The sequence below is a fragment of the Pelophylax lessonae genome, assembly GCF_965119305.1.
Source record: "Pelophylax lessonae genome assembly, chromosome: 1".
In the NCBI taxonomy this organism is placed as follows: domain Eukaryota; kingdom Metazoa; phylum Chordata; class Amphibia; order Anura; family Ranidae; genus Pelophylax; species Pelophylax lessonae.
The window spans coordinates 457,572,909-457,586,005 of record NC_138768.1 but is presented as its reverse complement, the minus strand read 5'-3'; the positions used below and the strand labels follow the sequence as shown (position 1 = coordinate 457,586,005).

The 13,097-nt window shown below is 43.6% G+C and overlaps 1 protein-coding gene across 10 annotated transcripts in view; it reads right to left on the bottom strand.

Moving 5' to 3' along the window:
• Positions 1-13,097, bottom strand: part of MYO9B (myosin IXB) — a 296,901-nt gene that overhangs the window by 118,659 nt on the left and 165,145 nt on the right. For 7 of the 10 annotated variants that reach the window (XM_082260874.1, XM_082260880.1, XM_082260879.1 and 4 more), the window contains 6 exons: positions 11,318-11,459; positions 5,814-6,009; positions 5,376-5,451; positions 3,923-4,012; positions 3,051-3,164; positions 2,523-2,562 (listed from right to left, as the gene is read on the bottom strand). In XM_082260874.1, coding sequence (XP_082117000.1) covers positions 2,523-2,562; positions 3,051-3,164; positions 3,923-4,012; positions 5,376-5,451; positions 5,814-6,009; positions 11,318-11,459 — 658 coding nt within the window. The remainder of the gene's footprint in view (positions 1-2,522; positions 2,563-3,050; positions 3,165-3,922; positions 4,013-5,375; positions 5,452-5,813; positions 6,010-11,317; positions 11,460-13,097) is intronic. The other 3 variants (XM_082260882.1, XM_082260881.1, XM_082260883.1) reach the window with 3 other exon arrangements.

Genomic DNA, 13,097 nt, shown 5'->3' with positions numbered 1-13,097 from the left:
ATTCCTCTACTGGGATCATGGTTGCTTTATTCAACCTGAAAACAGGAGGGTCCACCACTGGCGAACTAGTCCACTTTTTTTTAAAAAGGGACTCCTCAAAAGGGTTATGTACAGCAAAACGTTTGGAGACCACAAAGGGTAATTTTGGTTGTTCCCATTCCTTACAGTTAAACTTGTCAAAATAAGGCACATAAAGAAAACACCTTTGGAGTTCGAGGAGAGTTATGCATACCAAACGACACAGCCACGTCCGTGGCTACATCAGCTACATCCTCCATTTTTAAAGGCTTATGCACTGCAGTGATAAGTGCGCCTACCAGCGACCATGGAGGAATCATCCTCACTATCATATGGATCTGGGGATAGGATATTAAGCCTTCCTGGATGGGCCGCAGCCACGGTGGCATCAGGATCAGATGAGCTAGACAGAGCAAGGGAAGGCAGGGGACCGCTCCTCCTGGGCCTTGCCCACACACCACTTCCATCTGGGACACTAAGACCTGCAGGACCGCCGTCAGTGCAACCATGGGAAGCTGGGTTTCCGAGGGACCTGCCACCTCCATGAAGGGGTCAGTGGGGGAGATGTGACCCTGAGGCTCCATAAAGGAAGGGAAGACCTTGCAGTACAATAGTGATCTTTTGGCACCACTAAAACGATCCCCTCAAGGCTCAGGGTACCTATCAGAAGAGAGAGAAATAGCCGGGAACCCCAAAGGACCCACACTACCGACTGGAGGAGCACAGAGAATTCAAACCCAGCATGAGCATGGACACCATCCCTGTTGATATGTCCCGGGCACAGGAAGAGAAAACTGAGGAGAAAGAGGAGGAGCTTCGGCATCCCCACGAGGCTTCAATCATCTCCAGCGTCTCCCGTACTAAGGGAAAATGGCCCCCGTGACGTGATCGGGCTACACAAACATGGCCGCCGGCCAGACTAAGGGAAAATGGCCACCATCAGCTATAGACGCTGAAACATGCTGCCAGGACCTTCCCTGTAATCCTCCCCCCCCCCCCGAAGGTAGGACACATGTTTAGGGGAGACTCTGCTGTGCACTCAGCACCAGTCTTTTCACTGGGACACAGTAGAACAGGGCATGCACCTAGGGGTCTCCTACACTGGGACCACTCTAGACTACCAGGGCAGGATGCACACTAGCCCAGGACCCTTACAGAGTGGGGATAGCGGGGGAGACCCCAGGGGTCTCCACTGCATCCTCTACCCTGGAACCTCCAGGTCCAGATGGGGGAAAGGGAGTGGGGGGAAGCCCACTCACTAAGGGATTTTTAAGGATGGGAGGAGGGAACCTGCAGGCAGGTCTGACCATCCCTGAAGGTTACCGGCGTCCACCCAAAAAAAAAAAAAAAAACACCAAAAAGGGACGGGGGGGGGGGGGGTATTTGGGGGACTGTACTTATCCTTCCATGGTGCGGGTAACGCTCCAGACATAATCCTAACCACTTAAGTAGGGGAGTTGTCGGCCAAGGGACAGCTGCACGACTCAGACCCAAGCCCTATGCAACCCTGCAAGACGTTTAACTCCTGGGCCAGCCTCTGTCCTTGAGGCTATGTCACGGCCGACCTAGCATGTAGCTGCGGCCTGCACCCGCTCGCTGGCTGGGCCAGGAGGACCACTGGATCCAGATTATCCAGCCCGTTGCCCAGCCCAGCAGTTGATTGTACATCTCCCAAGAGAAAAAAATCAAAAAAGATCTAAGAAGGAGAAAAAAATTATAGGACCAGAGATCCCAGCCAGGAGCCTAAGTCCTTCCTCCTGACTAGACAGATTAAAACCGATTACCTAGAGCAGAGAGAGGGCTTCTATACCAAGCTGAGAATGGCCCATGGGTGTAGCCAGGTGTTTATTGTTCTACCTAGTCCAACTCCTGAAGGAGGCAATATAACTCAGTAGTTATGATCTATGGAGCAATGAGTGCATCGATGAATGAAAGAGAAAAGGGGTTTATCCTTATTTTAGTGGGCAAAGCCAAGTAGGCCTTTCCTTTTTGCGTCGGATTGCTGTAAAATGCATTAATCATGGACAACTTGCCCGAAAAAGTTGTATGCATTTTGGAATATATTGCTTTGCAATATCAGGCTTTAAGATGTGCTATAAATTAGCATGGTTCCCCCACTATCCTAAAAAAAACAAACCTCTTGGTCTTTTGGATTTGTGATGGAAGTCAGACATGCACATAGTTCTTTTAAGAATCCTTTGCTGAGCTAAAGCACCAAACAAACTCTTAACGCTCCTTCTGTGCAACTATAATGTTGCCGAATGTCCAACTCCCTTTGCTTAGACAATTGGCTGGACTCTTTTCTCAGAACCCTGAACACATATTGGTGCCTAGAGCCAAAGCGAAAAGCAAATGTGTGTATGTGTGTGTACCTAAGCACACAGTGAGAGAAATAAAAAACACTTAATTGAAGCTCACTACTCCTTACTAATGCAGAATTTAAAAAAAGCAGTTCTGTATTTTTTTTATCATATAAAAAAGGACAAAACAAATGTCCTCATTACCTTTGGAATCAGCTGCTTTTGGCGGCCACTTTTAGATTTCCTATGAAAGTAATAGATGTCAAAGTTATAAAAAAAATCCAGTTCGTCCCCAAACCTCTTGGTATATGATTTTAGTTAGCAAGCCAGTCGCAGTTAGCCAGCATAGGCAGTTAGAACTAGGTTAATTTTTAGTGTGAAAAGAACATGGAATATATGCCCTGTTAGACCAGCGAAAAGCTGCTAATTGTCAGTGTTAAAAAAGTCAGAACCAATATTTGTGCATTTTTATGACAAACATATTTGTAGCAAGTGTAAATACATATCTAAACATCAAGAACACGCATTACAAAATCACAAAGACAAACAATTAGCCTGCAGAGAAAACGATAAAATTGACTGCACCTAGTTTACACTGATGCACAGCAATGTTTTGCTACAGAGCAGTCTTTTATTAGCAAACATGATGCACATTGCAAGACACAATGCCAGCGCCCCCTAACTGATGTAACCTCGATTGCTCGATGGTCATGAACTCCTGTACACACTCACTGTAAGTGGAGCCTCGAGTGCCTGCGTAGAGAAAGGGTGCGCAGCACATTGGCTGGGTCATCCCCCTGCCAGGAGAGTCCCTTTATACTGTTCATCAGCTGGGAATGTCGCTCTCTGCCAGTGCCAGGAGGAGATACAGATTAGAGATAACAGACTGCCAAGCTGGGACTACTATAGTTCAGAATGATTACTACTTGCATAGAGGCAATCACCAAGTACTAAAACACAAGTATACAATATATGTATACAACAGCATTATTATGGCAACAGAGTTAATTTCTCTCTTTTATTTTAAGAGTGTAGGTTTTTGGGGAATATCAAACAGCATGTAATTCATTAGCATCACAAAAAAAGAGGATAGAAGTAACACAATGACAGAAATTACATTTGTGAATTACACTGTAACATATAGTGTGCCTAAATCCAGACAAAACATACAACTTCATGAACAGAAAAAGAGACAACCCAGTGCCTTAGAGAACACCACAAACCCCGAAGAGCGGAAAGTAGACTTAAGTCAATGACTGGACAGTTAGTTGGTGGTGGGCACATAAATTCATGCAATGTGACGCAGTGTTAATCCCTTGTTCCCTGCATGCAGCTTAAGTGCCCCAAATGAGAATGAAAAAAAACTTTACATTCGTTTTGGCATTAAATGACACCGTTCATTTTAGGCCATGCTTTACTTATCATGAGAATAAATAAAAGCAATGGAAAACAAAATCTTAGATAAAGTACAATAATATTCCAAATCGGTACCGATTTTTGAGCTGTTTAGGGTTAAACTAGTATCTAGACACTTTTTTTTGGAGCACCGTAAGCTACATGACTTTGGGACAAAAAAAAAGTATTGCGTCAACCCCAGCACTTACTTTTTGCTTTCATATATATTTATGATGTCTTCAAACACATCTATATCATAATCCACGGAGCAATCAAAGGAGAAATCGAGGAGAGAGTGGCTAAAGGTGGAGTACAGGTGATCTCCAGTAAGATATAAAACAATAAATGTGTATACGTAGGTTTATTCTTACAACACTGTTTAGGAGTTTTATGATATAGCTTTGGACCTTACCATACAGCAAAGCATGTTTGCTATGTTTAAATGGGAAATAAACAAACATTCTGGTACAAAGTAACATGTCAGACCAAAGTGAAGCATTTTTTGTATTTATTATGCTATTGTTAGAGAATGTGGACTGCTAACTACTAGGATCAGCAACCTAATAGAGTTATTTATATGTGGCAGATTTCCTGTCTGGTGAATAGACTAAAAAGACAATATGATTTTTTTCATGATTCATACTAGGATATAAAACCTCAATCTATAAAAGCTGAAAATAAATTACTAAAACATTTTCAATGTCAGCATTGACACATTTTGAATTAATCCAGCGTACATGAAATTCCACATTATACAACTAAAAACTTTAGGAAGGACGCCAGGTTAGGACGCTCCACTTTTTGTTGCTTTTATGTAAGTCTTGATACGAGCTTAATAAATTTGTTATTACTGCTTCACTGAGTGGCGCCTTCTCTTTACTCTGGTTACATGTGGGATCTTGCTTCGGCCCTGTAAGAGCTGCCCTCGATGATAGCACTAACACTGTGCTTTTGGAACATTCACCATCAGTCTGGTTAACATCTCACCTATCAAGACTGTCTAGAACAAAGGACCCATCCCCCAGCAAGAGCGTCCATTCTTTTTCCTTTTTTAAAACTAGTTACAGCTATTCTTCCGTTTTAAAGACCAGGTTTAGCATTTCATTCTGCTGCCAACAACCGATGTGCACACGTGTGTGTCAGAATACGACCCAGTTATGCAAATCTTCTGACAAAGGCCAGCCATAGACCTTGGCCAGTTCAGCAGAATCCAGCTGAGAGCTGAACAGTGTGTGGGCAGGCTGAATGTACCAAGTTGATCGATCAATCAATTTGGGTACAACCAGCCTGCCGGATTTACTTGTGATTATTGCTAGCAGCTGCTACAGCTGCTAGCAGGAATCACTATCTGCTCCTGGTGGGAACAGCTCCCCCCGACCACTCCTGCCCCCCCACTCCATGTTGGGAGCAGACAATATCTTGGCTAGAGGGATTCCCCTGTCAGCACTGTCTGTGTTGATGGGGAAATCATGCAAATTTCTTTCCTGCAGATTCGCACCAGCTAAAGGCCTGTCATACACTGCACAGTCTGGTACTCTTCAGCCTGGGACTCAAAACATAGCATAATAACGATGGCAAGGAGAAATATAGATTTTCCAATTCACCTCAATATGGGCACAGCTTGCCCAACATGACAAATATTCAAAATATTTAACTGCTTACCGATATAATTTATCCACAGCAGTGTTTGACTTCTGCAACTCTCCTAAAGGGATTCTAGGTCCTTTTCGTACCACACCTAGATTGCAGGAAGAAACCAAAGTATTAAAAAATATATATATTTTTAAAAAGGTACCGTATGTTGTTCTTTCCAGTTCCTGGTATAGTTATCTTTGTGTACATTCTATGAAACATGCAATCCATGACCTTGCTTTGCTTTTAATCAAACCAAAGCCAAGTGAGAAAGTTATTCCAAGAGCAATTTGTAATAAAATACTTTGTGCAAGACAGCAATGTATTAAAAGTAAATAAATATAGGCAAGCTCAGAAATTAAATACATGTAGTTTCAGGTTAAAAGTAAAAGCAAATTCTATTTGAACAAGTAACGCTGTATAGTAAAAAGTACGGAAGATTTAGAGGAGATTCAATGTGTTATGTACCTGCTGTCTTCTCTGCATGCTGTCTGCCAGCCTCATTGAGCACAGCCATGGATCTAATTGCAGCACGCAATACAGCCCATCGGAAGACAGACACTGGGTCCATTCCAATTAGTTCACGGATGTAAGCACTGTCGCTGCTTCGGAGTAGGGCAACAATGTCAGGCCTCATGTAATCTGTATTTTTCTCACGGAAATCCTATATGAAGGCAAACAAGACATTTGTTTTCACTGTAAAAAGTTCTTGAAGATGTTAAAAATCCAAAATGTTATTGGTTGGGATTAAATGAATTCTTGACAAGTAAAAAATATATCTGGAGAATTAACTTCAGCACTTTATAATAATACAATAATGGGGGGGGGGGGGGGAATGGGATTTTTGACTTACCGTAAAATCCATTTCTGTGATGTTCATTGACAGACACAGGTCCTGATCATCTCCTATACTGCCTCCTACAGGAGTAGGACACTAGGTAGAAAAAAGTCTGGCTACGCCTATGGGCAGTCCCGGCGGTATATTCCCTCTCTCTGCTATATGTACTCAGTTTTGTTACAAGCAGTGTCAGAAGAATTACAACTCTACAGAGGGGTGGGTACTGTGTCCATCAATGAACATCAGAGAAATGGATTTTACGGTAAGTCAAAAATCCCATTTTCTCTTTCGTTCATTGACGAACACAGCTTCTGATCTTCTTAACCATTGGGACATCCCAAAGCAGTGTTAAACATGAGGGGTGGGAACAGCAAAAAAGAAATTTCATAGGCTAAACTTTAGCCAATCAGGTAACCAGGAGCTCAACCAAAAAAAACTGGAGCCCACCTGAAAACAACAATACACCCTCAAAGAGGACCAGGTCCTCTAAACAGCAGCCTGCAAAACCTTGCAAAGCATCCGCAGATGCCAACACATCCACTTTATGAAAGTGTGCACAGACGACCAGGTGGCCACCGTGCAAACCCGTGTCACTGACACCTGATAACGGAAGGCCCAGGAGGCACTGAGCGCCCGTGTAGAGTGCGCCTTGACTGGGAAAGGAGCAACCTGATTCTTGAGGGAATAGGCCTGAATCACCATCTGTCTTATCCATTTGGAAAAGGTCTCAGAGGAAGCAAACAACACTTTCCTGAGGCCCATTCATGAGCAGAAATAGTGAGTGTGACTTCCTAAAAGACTCCATAGCTCTCTGGTACACCCTAATTGCCCGGACCACATCCAAAGCATGCAAAGCAATTTCCTTTGGATATTTTAACCCAGGGCACAGGGAAGGCAACACAATGTCTTCAGTCAAATGAAAATAAGAGACAACCTTTGGAAGGAACATCTGAAAGGGGCAAAGAACCACCTTATCTCCGTGAACCACCAAGTAAGGTGAAGGACAGGAGCACTCAGGCTAAGGCCGAGTCGAGAGTCAGACCCAGATAGTCTAGCTTTGTCGACAGAACCAGAGCAGACTTCTGAAAATTCAGAATCCAGCCGAACTCCCTTTTCTGTGGAATTTTTATCCAAATAAAAACATATTTTTAAAAGTTTTTTTTACACATTTTTATATTGCCCTGCAACTGCAGGGGTAGAAGGTAAAACAGGAAGTTCTGTATTTTAAGCACAGGGGGCTCCGCTGTGTGCGGCAGGAAGTCTCTCTTCTGAAGTGTTTATAAACCAGGAAGTGACATTACAAGCCATACTCCAATCCCAGTGGACGCCAGTTTTTGGGGAAACATGTCACACGTCAAGTGGAGGGGTGTATCGTCACGCTGCTCGGTCCGCACTGCAGGCGGCTGAGCGATCCATACAACAGTCTGTCTGGCTAGCGAAGTTTTTACCATCTAAATGTAAGTGCAACTGTTTACGTTTTAAATAAAGGTTTAAAAAGGTAATGCACTATTGGCTGTTCTGTTTACTATTTGCATTCCATCTGGTTTTCCTGGTGCTATTGCGGAGAGTCTGTGGCTGACGCTGGAAGCTACTGCCGGAGTGGTGTTTTTGTCCTTCGTTCGAAGCAATACTTGCTGTATTGATGAACATCCCACAGTTTGGCTATCGAAGCTATGTTTCTATGAGACCATTGATACTCTGTATCTGGTAAGCAGATACCTTATTGTGTGCACACAGGGGATCTGCATGCAGCACTCGAGGGGTTAAATAAGTGAATTACCTTTACCCTGATTGCAGTTTGAAATCCTATGGACTTACCTTAATATTTCTCATTCCAAGAGGCTTTTCGCTTTGGACTTTTTTCACCTCCCTCAGAACTTAATTTATTTTATAATTCTGGTTTAATTGAAAATACGTTGTTTTTGCAACAATTTTCTCATATGTGCATATCATTTTTTTTTTTTTTTGCTTTTTAGCAATCTATGATTAGTTTTTGTGTTATTAAATAGTTTATGTATTTGATCACTTTTTTTTTTTTTATTAGCGCACCTCCACATATCAGTTTATTTTTTATTCCAAAGGTTCAGGAATTCAGGTGCTGCTTTTACTATTCGGGTTTAGCGCATCTATACACCTACCCATTATATATTTGAATCACATCTAGATTGCAGAAATTCCCAACTATTCACTATAGATGTGTTTGAGTATGATAGGACTCGTCAAATAGCAGTAGAAGAACTCTTTGATGTAACAAGTTCAGAAACAACAGAACTAAGAGGGATATTTACGCGACTAAAAAATGTCGCCTGGGACATCATTTTCTTAGAAAAATATTTTTCAGAGAAAATGGTTCCCAGAAGTTTACAGTGGAACATTAACCCTGATCAGGGCGACACCAAGCTTTTAGAATGGTTCCAGTTTTTCTGGTGCAGGCTTGAGCCTATTTCCTATTGCATAAGAAAAGGAATAAAGTCGTAAGGCTTAATAAGGAAATTTTTGAAATCAAGGAAAAACTGGCCCCATTCAATCAGGAGGAGGCATACCGTATATATAATCAGGAACTCAGAGAGATTCTAGCCATGGAGGAGGAGGAACAAAAAAAATCAAAAAAAAGAAAAAAATATATATCAGGGATCTGGTGGACTATTCGTCGACTACTGTGTTAAAATGGCAAGTTGCAGCTGCCAGTTCAGGAGATCCAGATCCTAGTTCTTCCAATACCCAAAAAGGGGGGAGGTCTGGCACCGAGCCCCAGGTCCAACACTCTAGAGAGTTGTCTGAACAGGGTGGCTCGGGGGACAGACCTCCATCTAGGGAGATTGCACGGGTGGAATTCAAACATATTCCCCCCACCGGTTCCAAATTTAAACCACTCAGAGAGACTATCTCACTACGCCTTTATGCGGGTAAGGGAGGTCCCTGGAGAGGTGCACCTTGAGGATATCCTCAACACCCTAGTCGAGCAGGAAGAGGAGGCGCCTATGCCTCCCCCCATAGACATCAGCAATTTAATAGGAGTGATAGAGCGGTTGCTTATACCCCTCCATATAGAAATCATAATTCTGTCCCTCCAGGATCTCCTAGGAGGGCACATGTGGATTATATGAGAAATTTTGGAAGTTCGTCCTATCCACAGGACCATTCTTATGGTATCTACAGGAGTGGAGGAATCATCCCCACTAACTGAGAACTCAGGGCATGTGGTCGCAGACCCAGCAGAATGACCCACGTCAGCGGTGGCCGAATCAGATTCAGGATCTGAGGTGACAGGTGAGGCAGGGGAAGGCGGGGGTGCTAGCCCGACACCCATAATCCACCTCCACCCTGCACAAAAAGGACACCGGGACTGCAGTCAGTGCATCGATGCATGGTTGGGACCCGGAGGGTCCCGCAGCTTCAGAGAGGGGATCAATTGTGGAAATGTGCTCCAAAGACTCCATGATTTAATAGGGAGACCCCACAAAAAAAAGGTGTAAAAACACTGCTAAGGGACACCTCCACCGCTCCGGCAGCATTACTCGGTTGCCAGTAACAGAGCACCTAATTGATCCTCAGCAGAGAGGACCCCACCAGACTCACCAACCAGCAGAAACAGGCACCTGCAGCCAGGATAATCTGCACTCCATATGCAGCAATCAGGAAGTGAAAAGAGCCAGGAGTCAGCACCAGGGGGTGAGGAGGAGCTCCCACAGCCGAAATCGCCGCCCACAGGGCTCCACTGTCATGGCCGCCGCTATTTTCAATGGCAAACCCCCGTGAAATGGCCACCCAACTACACAAACATGGCCACCGTGCATTGAACACACAGGCTACAGCAAAATGGCAGCACCACAAGGATTCCAGGGACCCAGGAGGGATCCCTAGGCCTCAGAAAACAGGACAGGCAGGAGGGGGGGCCCCTGCTACAGCCCCCCCAAAAGACGTTCGCCCAGTTGCCGGCGGCAACACCCCCCCCGCCAGCACAGCACCCTGCCCCCACCCCAGGTGGTGGATCAGGGCACCACACAGCCCCAGCGCAAATGAAAGGGGGGTGGGTGACGATATGGCCCACAGAGACCACCATGAGGGGGGGGCCTAAAGAGAAGGAGGGGAACCCTGGGGTCCAACCCTCCCATGGAGGGGCCCATGTCAACCCCAAACACTCCAGGGGGAGAGAGGGGGGCAGTTACTTACATACCAGGAACCAGGCGGGCACCGCTCCAGACAGTGGGGCTATGTAGCGGCCGACCTAGCGCAGAGCTGAGGTCTGTGTGCGCTCGCTGGCCAGACTGGGGTGACCACTGGATCTAGATTAGCCAGCCCATCGCCCAGTCCGGCAGTTGACTGTAGATCTCACAGGAAAAAAGCAGGAGAAAAAAAAAAAGAAAATATTACCAGGACCAGAGATCCCAGCAAGGAACTAGGTCCTTACTCCTGACTAGGCAGAAACAAAAAAAAAAACTGAGTACCTACAGCAGAGATAGGGAGTATACCCCCCCTGGGACTGCCTATAGGCATAACCAGATTTTTTTTTTAGTGTCCTACTCCTGTAGGGAGCAGTATAACCTAGTGGTTAAGAAGATCAGGAACGTCTATGAACGAAAGAGAAAAGAGCATGTACATCTGGTTTAAAACAGAACCCTCATGTAAATGTATTTTTCAAAAGCCAAGAAACGTCTACCTGGCTTATTATTTTAATGGTAACTCCACTTTAGTGTGGAAAAAAAGGCAAAGAAAAATAATATAATATTGGATATATAATTGCTACACAAGCCATATTGTAATATTCTAAGTTTATCTAGGAAGATTTTGCTTGTGTCCTAAGCTGGCCATAAACCACTGAACTGGCCAAAAATTTAGCCTGTGGGTGACCCTGTCAGCACCACTCAGCTTGAGAAGACTGAAGTCCGATGCAGTCACTGTTTGGGTATTCAAATAGCCACAGGTGTCCTGGGCTGAACAAGAGAAAACAAAGCATGTACGACCATTAATCCTTTAGATTAGAAATTCATCAGTTAAGGAGCCGGAGGATGTTACAAGCATTATGCTGACCTATCACAGTAGGCCGAATGGTGGATGCAAGGTAAATTCACAAGCATCAAAAAAAAAGGTAATACCCCTCTTAACCCACCAAAAATACAATTTAAATGCTGACCTTGATCTGGTACTTGACTCTGCCTGCAAAATGACGAATGATGAATGCAGGCTCCATGACAGGTGTTCCCACAAAATACTTATTTTCCTCATGCTGCTGCGTGAACTTGGCAAGCAATGTGCGGTAGGTGGCATGAGGGAAACTGTGGTAACAGAAAACACAATTACTTCCAAAGAAATATGCAGAACATGAGAGCAAAAAGGATAAATGGCTGGCCTCTAATTCTGAAAATCACACAATAAAAATGAACACACAGGCAATCATGGTAACACTACATCAAAAAGCAATGTAGCTACTTTGCAGGAAACCATTCTGTAAAATATCTACAATGTATCAAACTACAACCCCTTGTTTGCATTGCAACAGCAGGTGTGCCAAAAGTAGCACGAATAGCCAGGGTAGGTTTTAGGTGTACTGGCTTACTAGAGGGTGTCCACTGACCAATCTGCCAGTTCATTAAAGGATAAGTTCACCTTTGTATAAGAAAAAAAAACTTCTGCAGGTAAAAAATGTACATTTATTTATTTTAACTAGGAACTATCAGCAGATCACGGGTGCAATACAAGACTCCTGCAGACTGTTTGTGTAAGCTGTCTGCTCATACCTCATTTGGGGAGTAGCTGCAGCAATGGGGACATGTTATATGTTCCACCCTAAAAAAGGTTAGAACATGTTCCAAAAGGTGAACTTATCCCATAAATTAATGAAGTGCATCAGTTGATTATATAAAAACAAATTTCTTATATATAACCTATGTTGAACATGGTGTTACAGACTGATAAATTTAGGTTTAAAATGGTCATATTTAGTAATTTCAATAGTTCCTCCATTTGCAGCAACATCCTGCTATTCCAGTTTAGTTGATTTTTTTTTTTAACTTTTGCCAATTAAACATGCCTTATTAGAGATATGCAAGATGTACTCTATAGTGTAAAATATACTCTATTTAATGGATAAGTCCAGTCAACAACTAACGCTAAACCTGCTCTTTGCCACATTCGAAGACTATTCTATCTAACCCTTTAAAGAAAAAAATCACTGTACTTACCTTTTCTATACCCGATCCCGTCTCCAGCGACGAAAGCTCTGTGCAGGAGAGGACTGAAAACAGCTGTGAAATTAATGGGAAGTGATGTCACTCATAGACTTACTATGGGGCTTTCGTTGTCGAGTGCCTCCCCTGCACTCACCTCCATGCTGATACCGCCGCGAATAGCTCAGCGTGGGACCAGACTGAATCGGGTAGGTGTAGAAAAGGTAAGTACAGTGATTTTTGCTTTAAGGACTTATCCTTTAATGCGTTATAGTAGCATTTTAGCAGATACGTATAACATAGAATTGCATACATTACAGACATTCCAATACAATATAATGACTAAGACCCCATTCACATTGCTGCGACCAGAAAGTCACCTCATAAGGGGCGACTTGTTAGCGCGACTTTCACCGCGACTTCAGCATGACTTTGCGCGAATTCAGCGCGACTTGTATGATAGACGACTTTGTATTTGGCCAATCAGAATATGATGGTTCTGGGTCATGCTCAATCACACAAAAAAAAGTTCTTAAAAATTGTCGTTTTTGATAGAGAGACAATTATTGAAAAAATTATTGAAAAAAAAAAAAATGGAGATTTTTCGGTTTAGTGTCTGGGGGGTCTAAAAAATGTACCTGTGAAGTTTCAGCTCTGTAGCATGTCCAGAACCAGAAAAAAAAAGATAATTTTTCTTAGAATTTTTAGTAGCATAGGGATGGGGCTTCGCTCCTTTCACACCTGGGC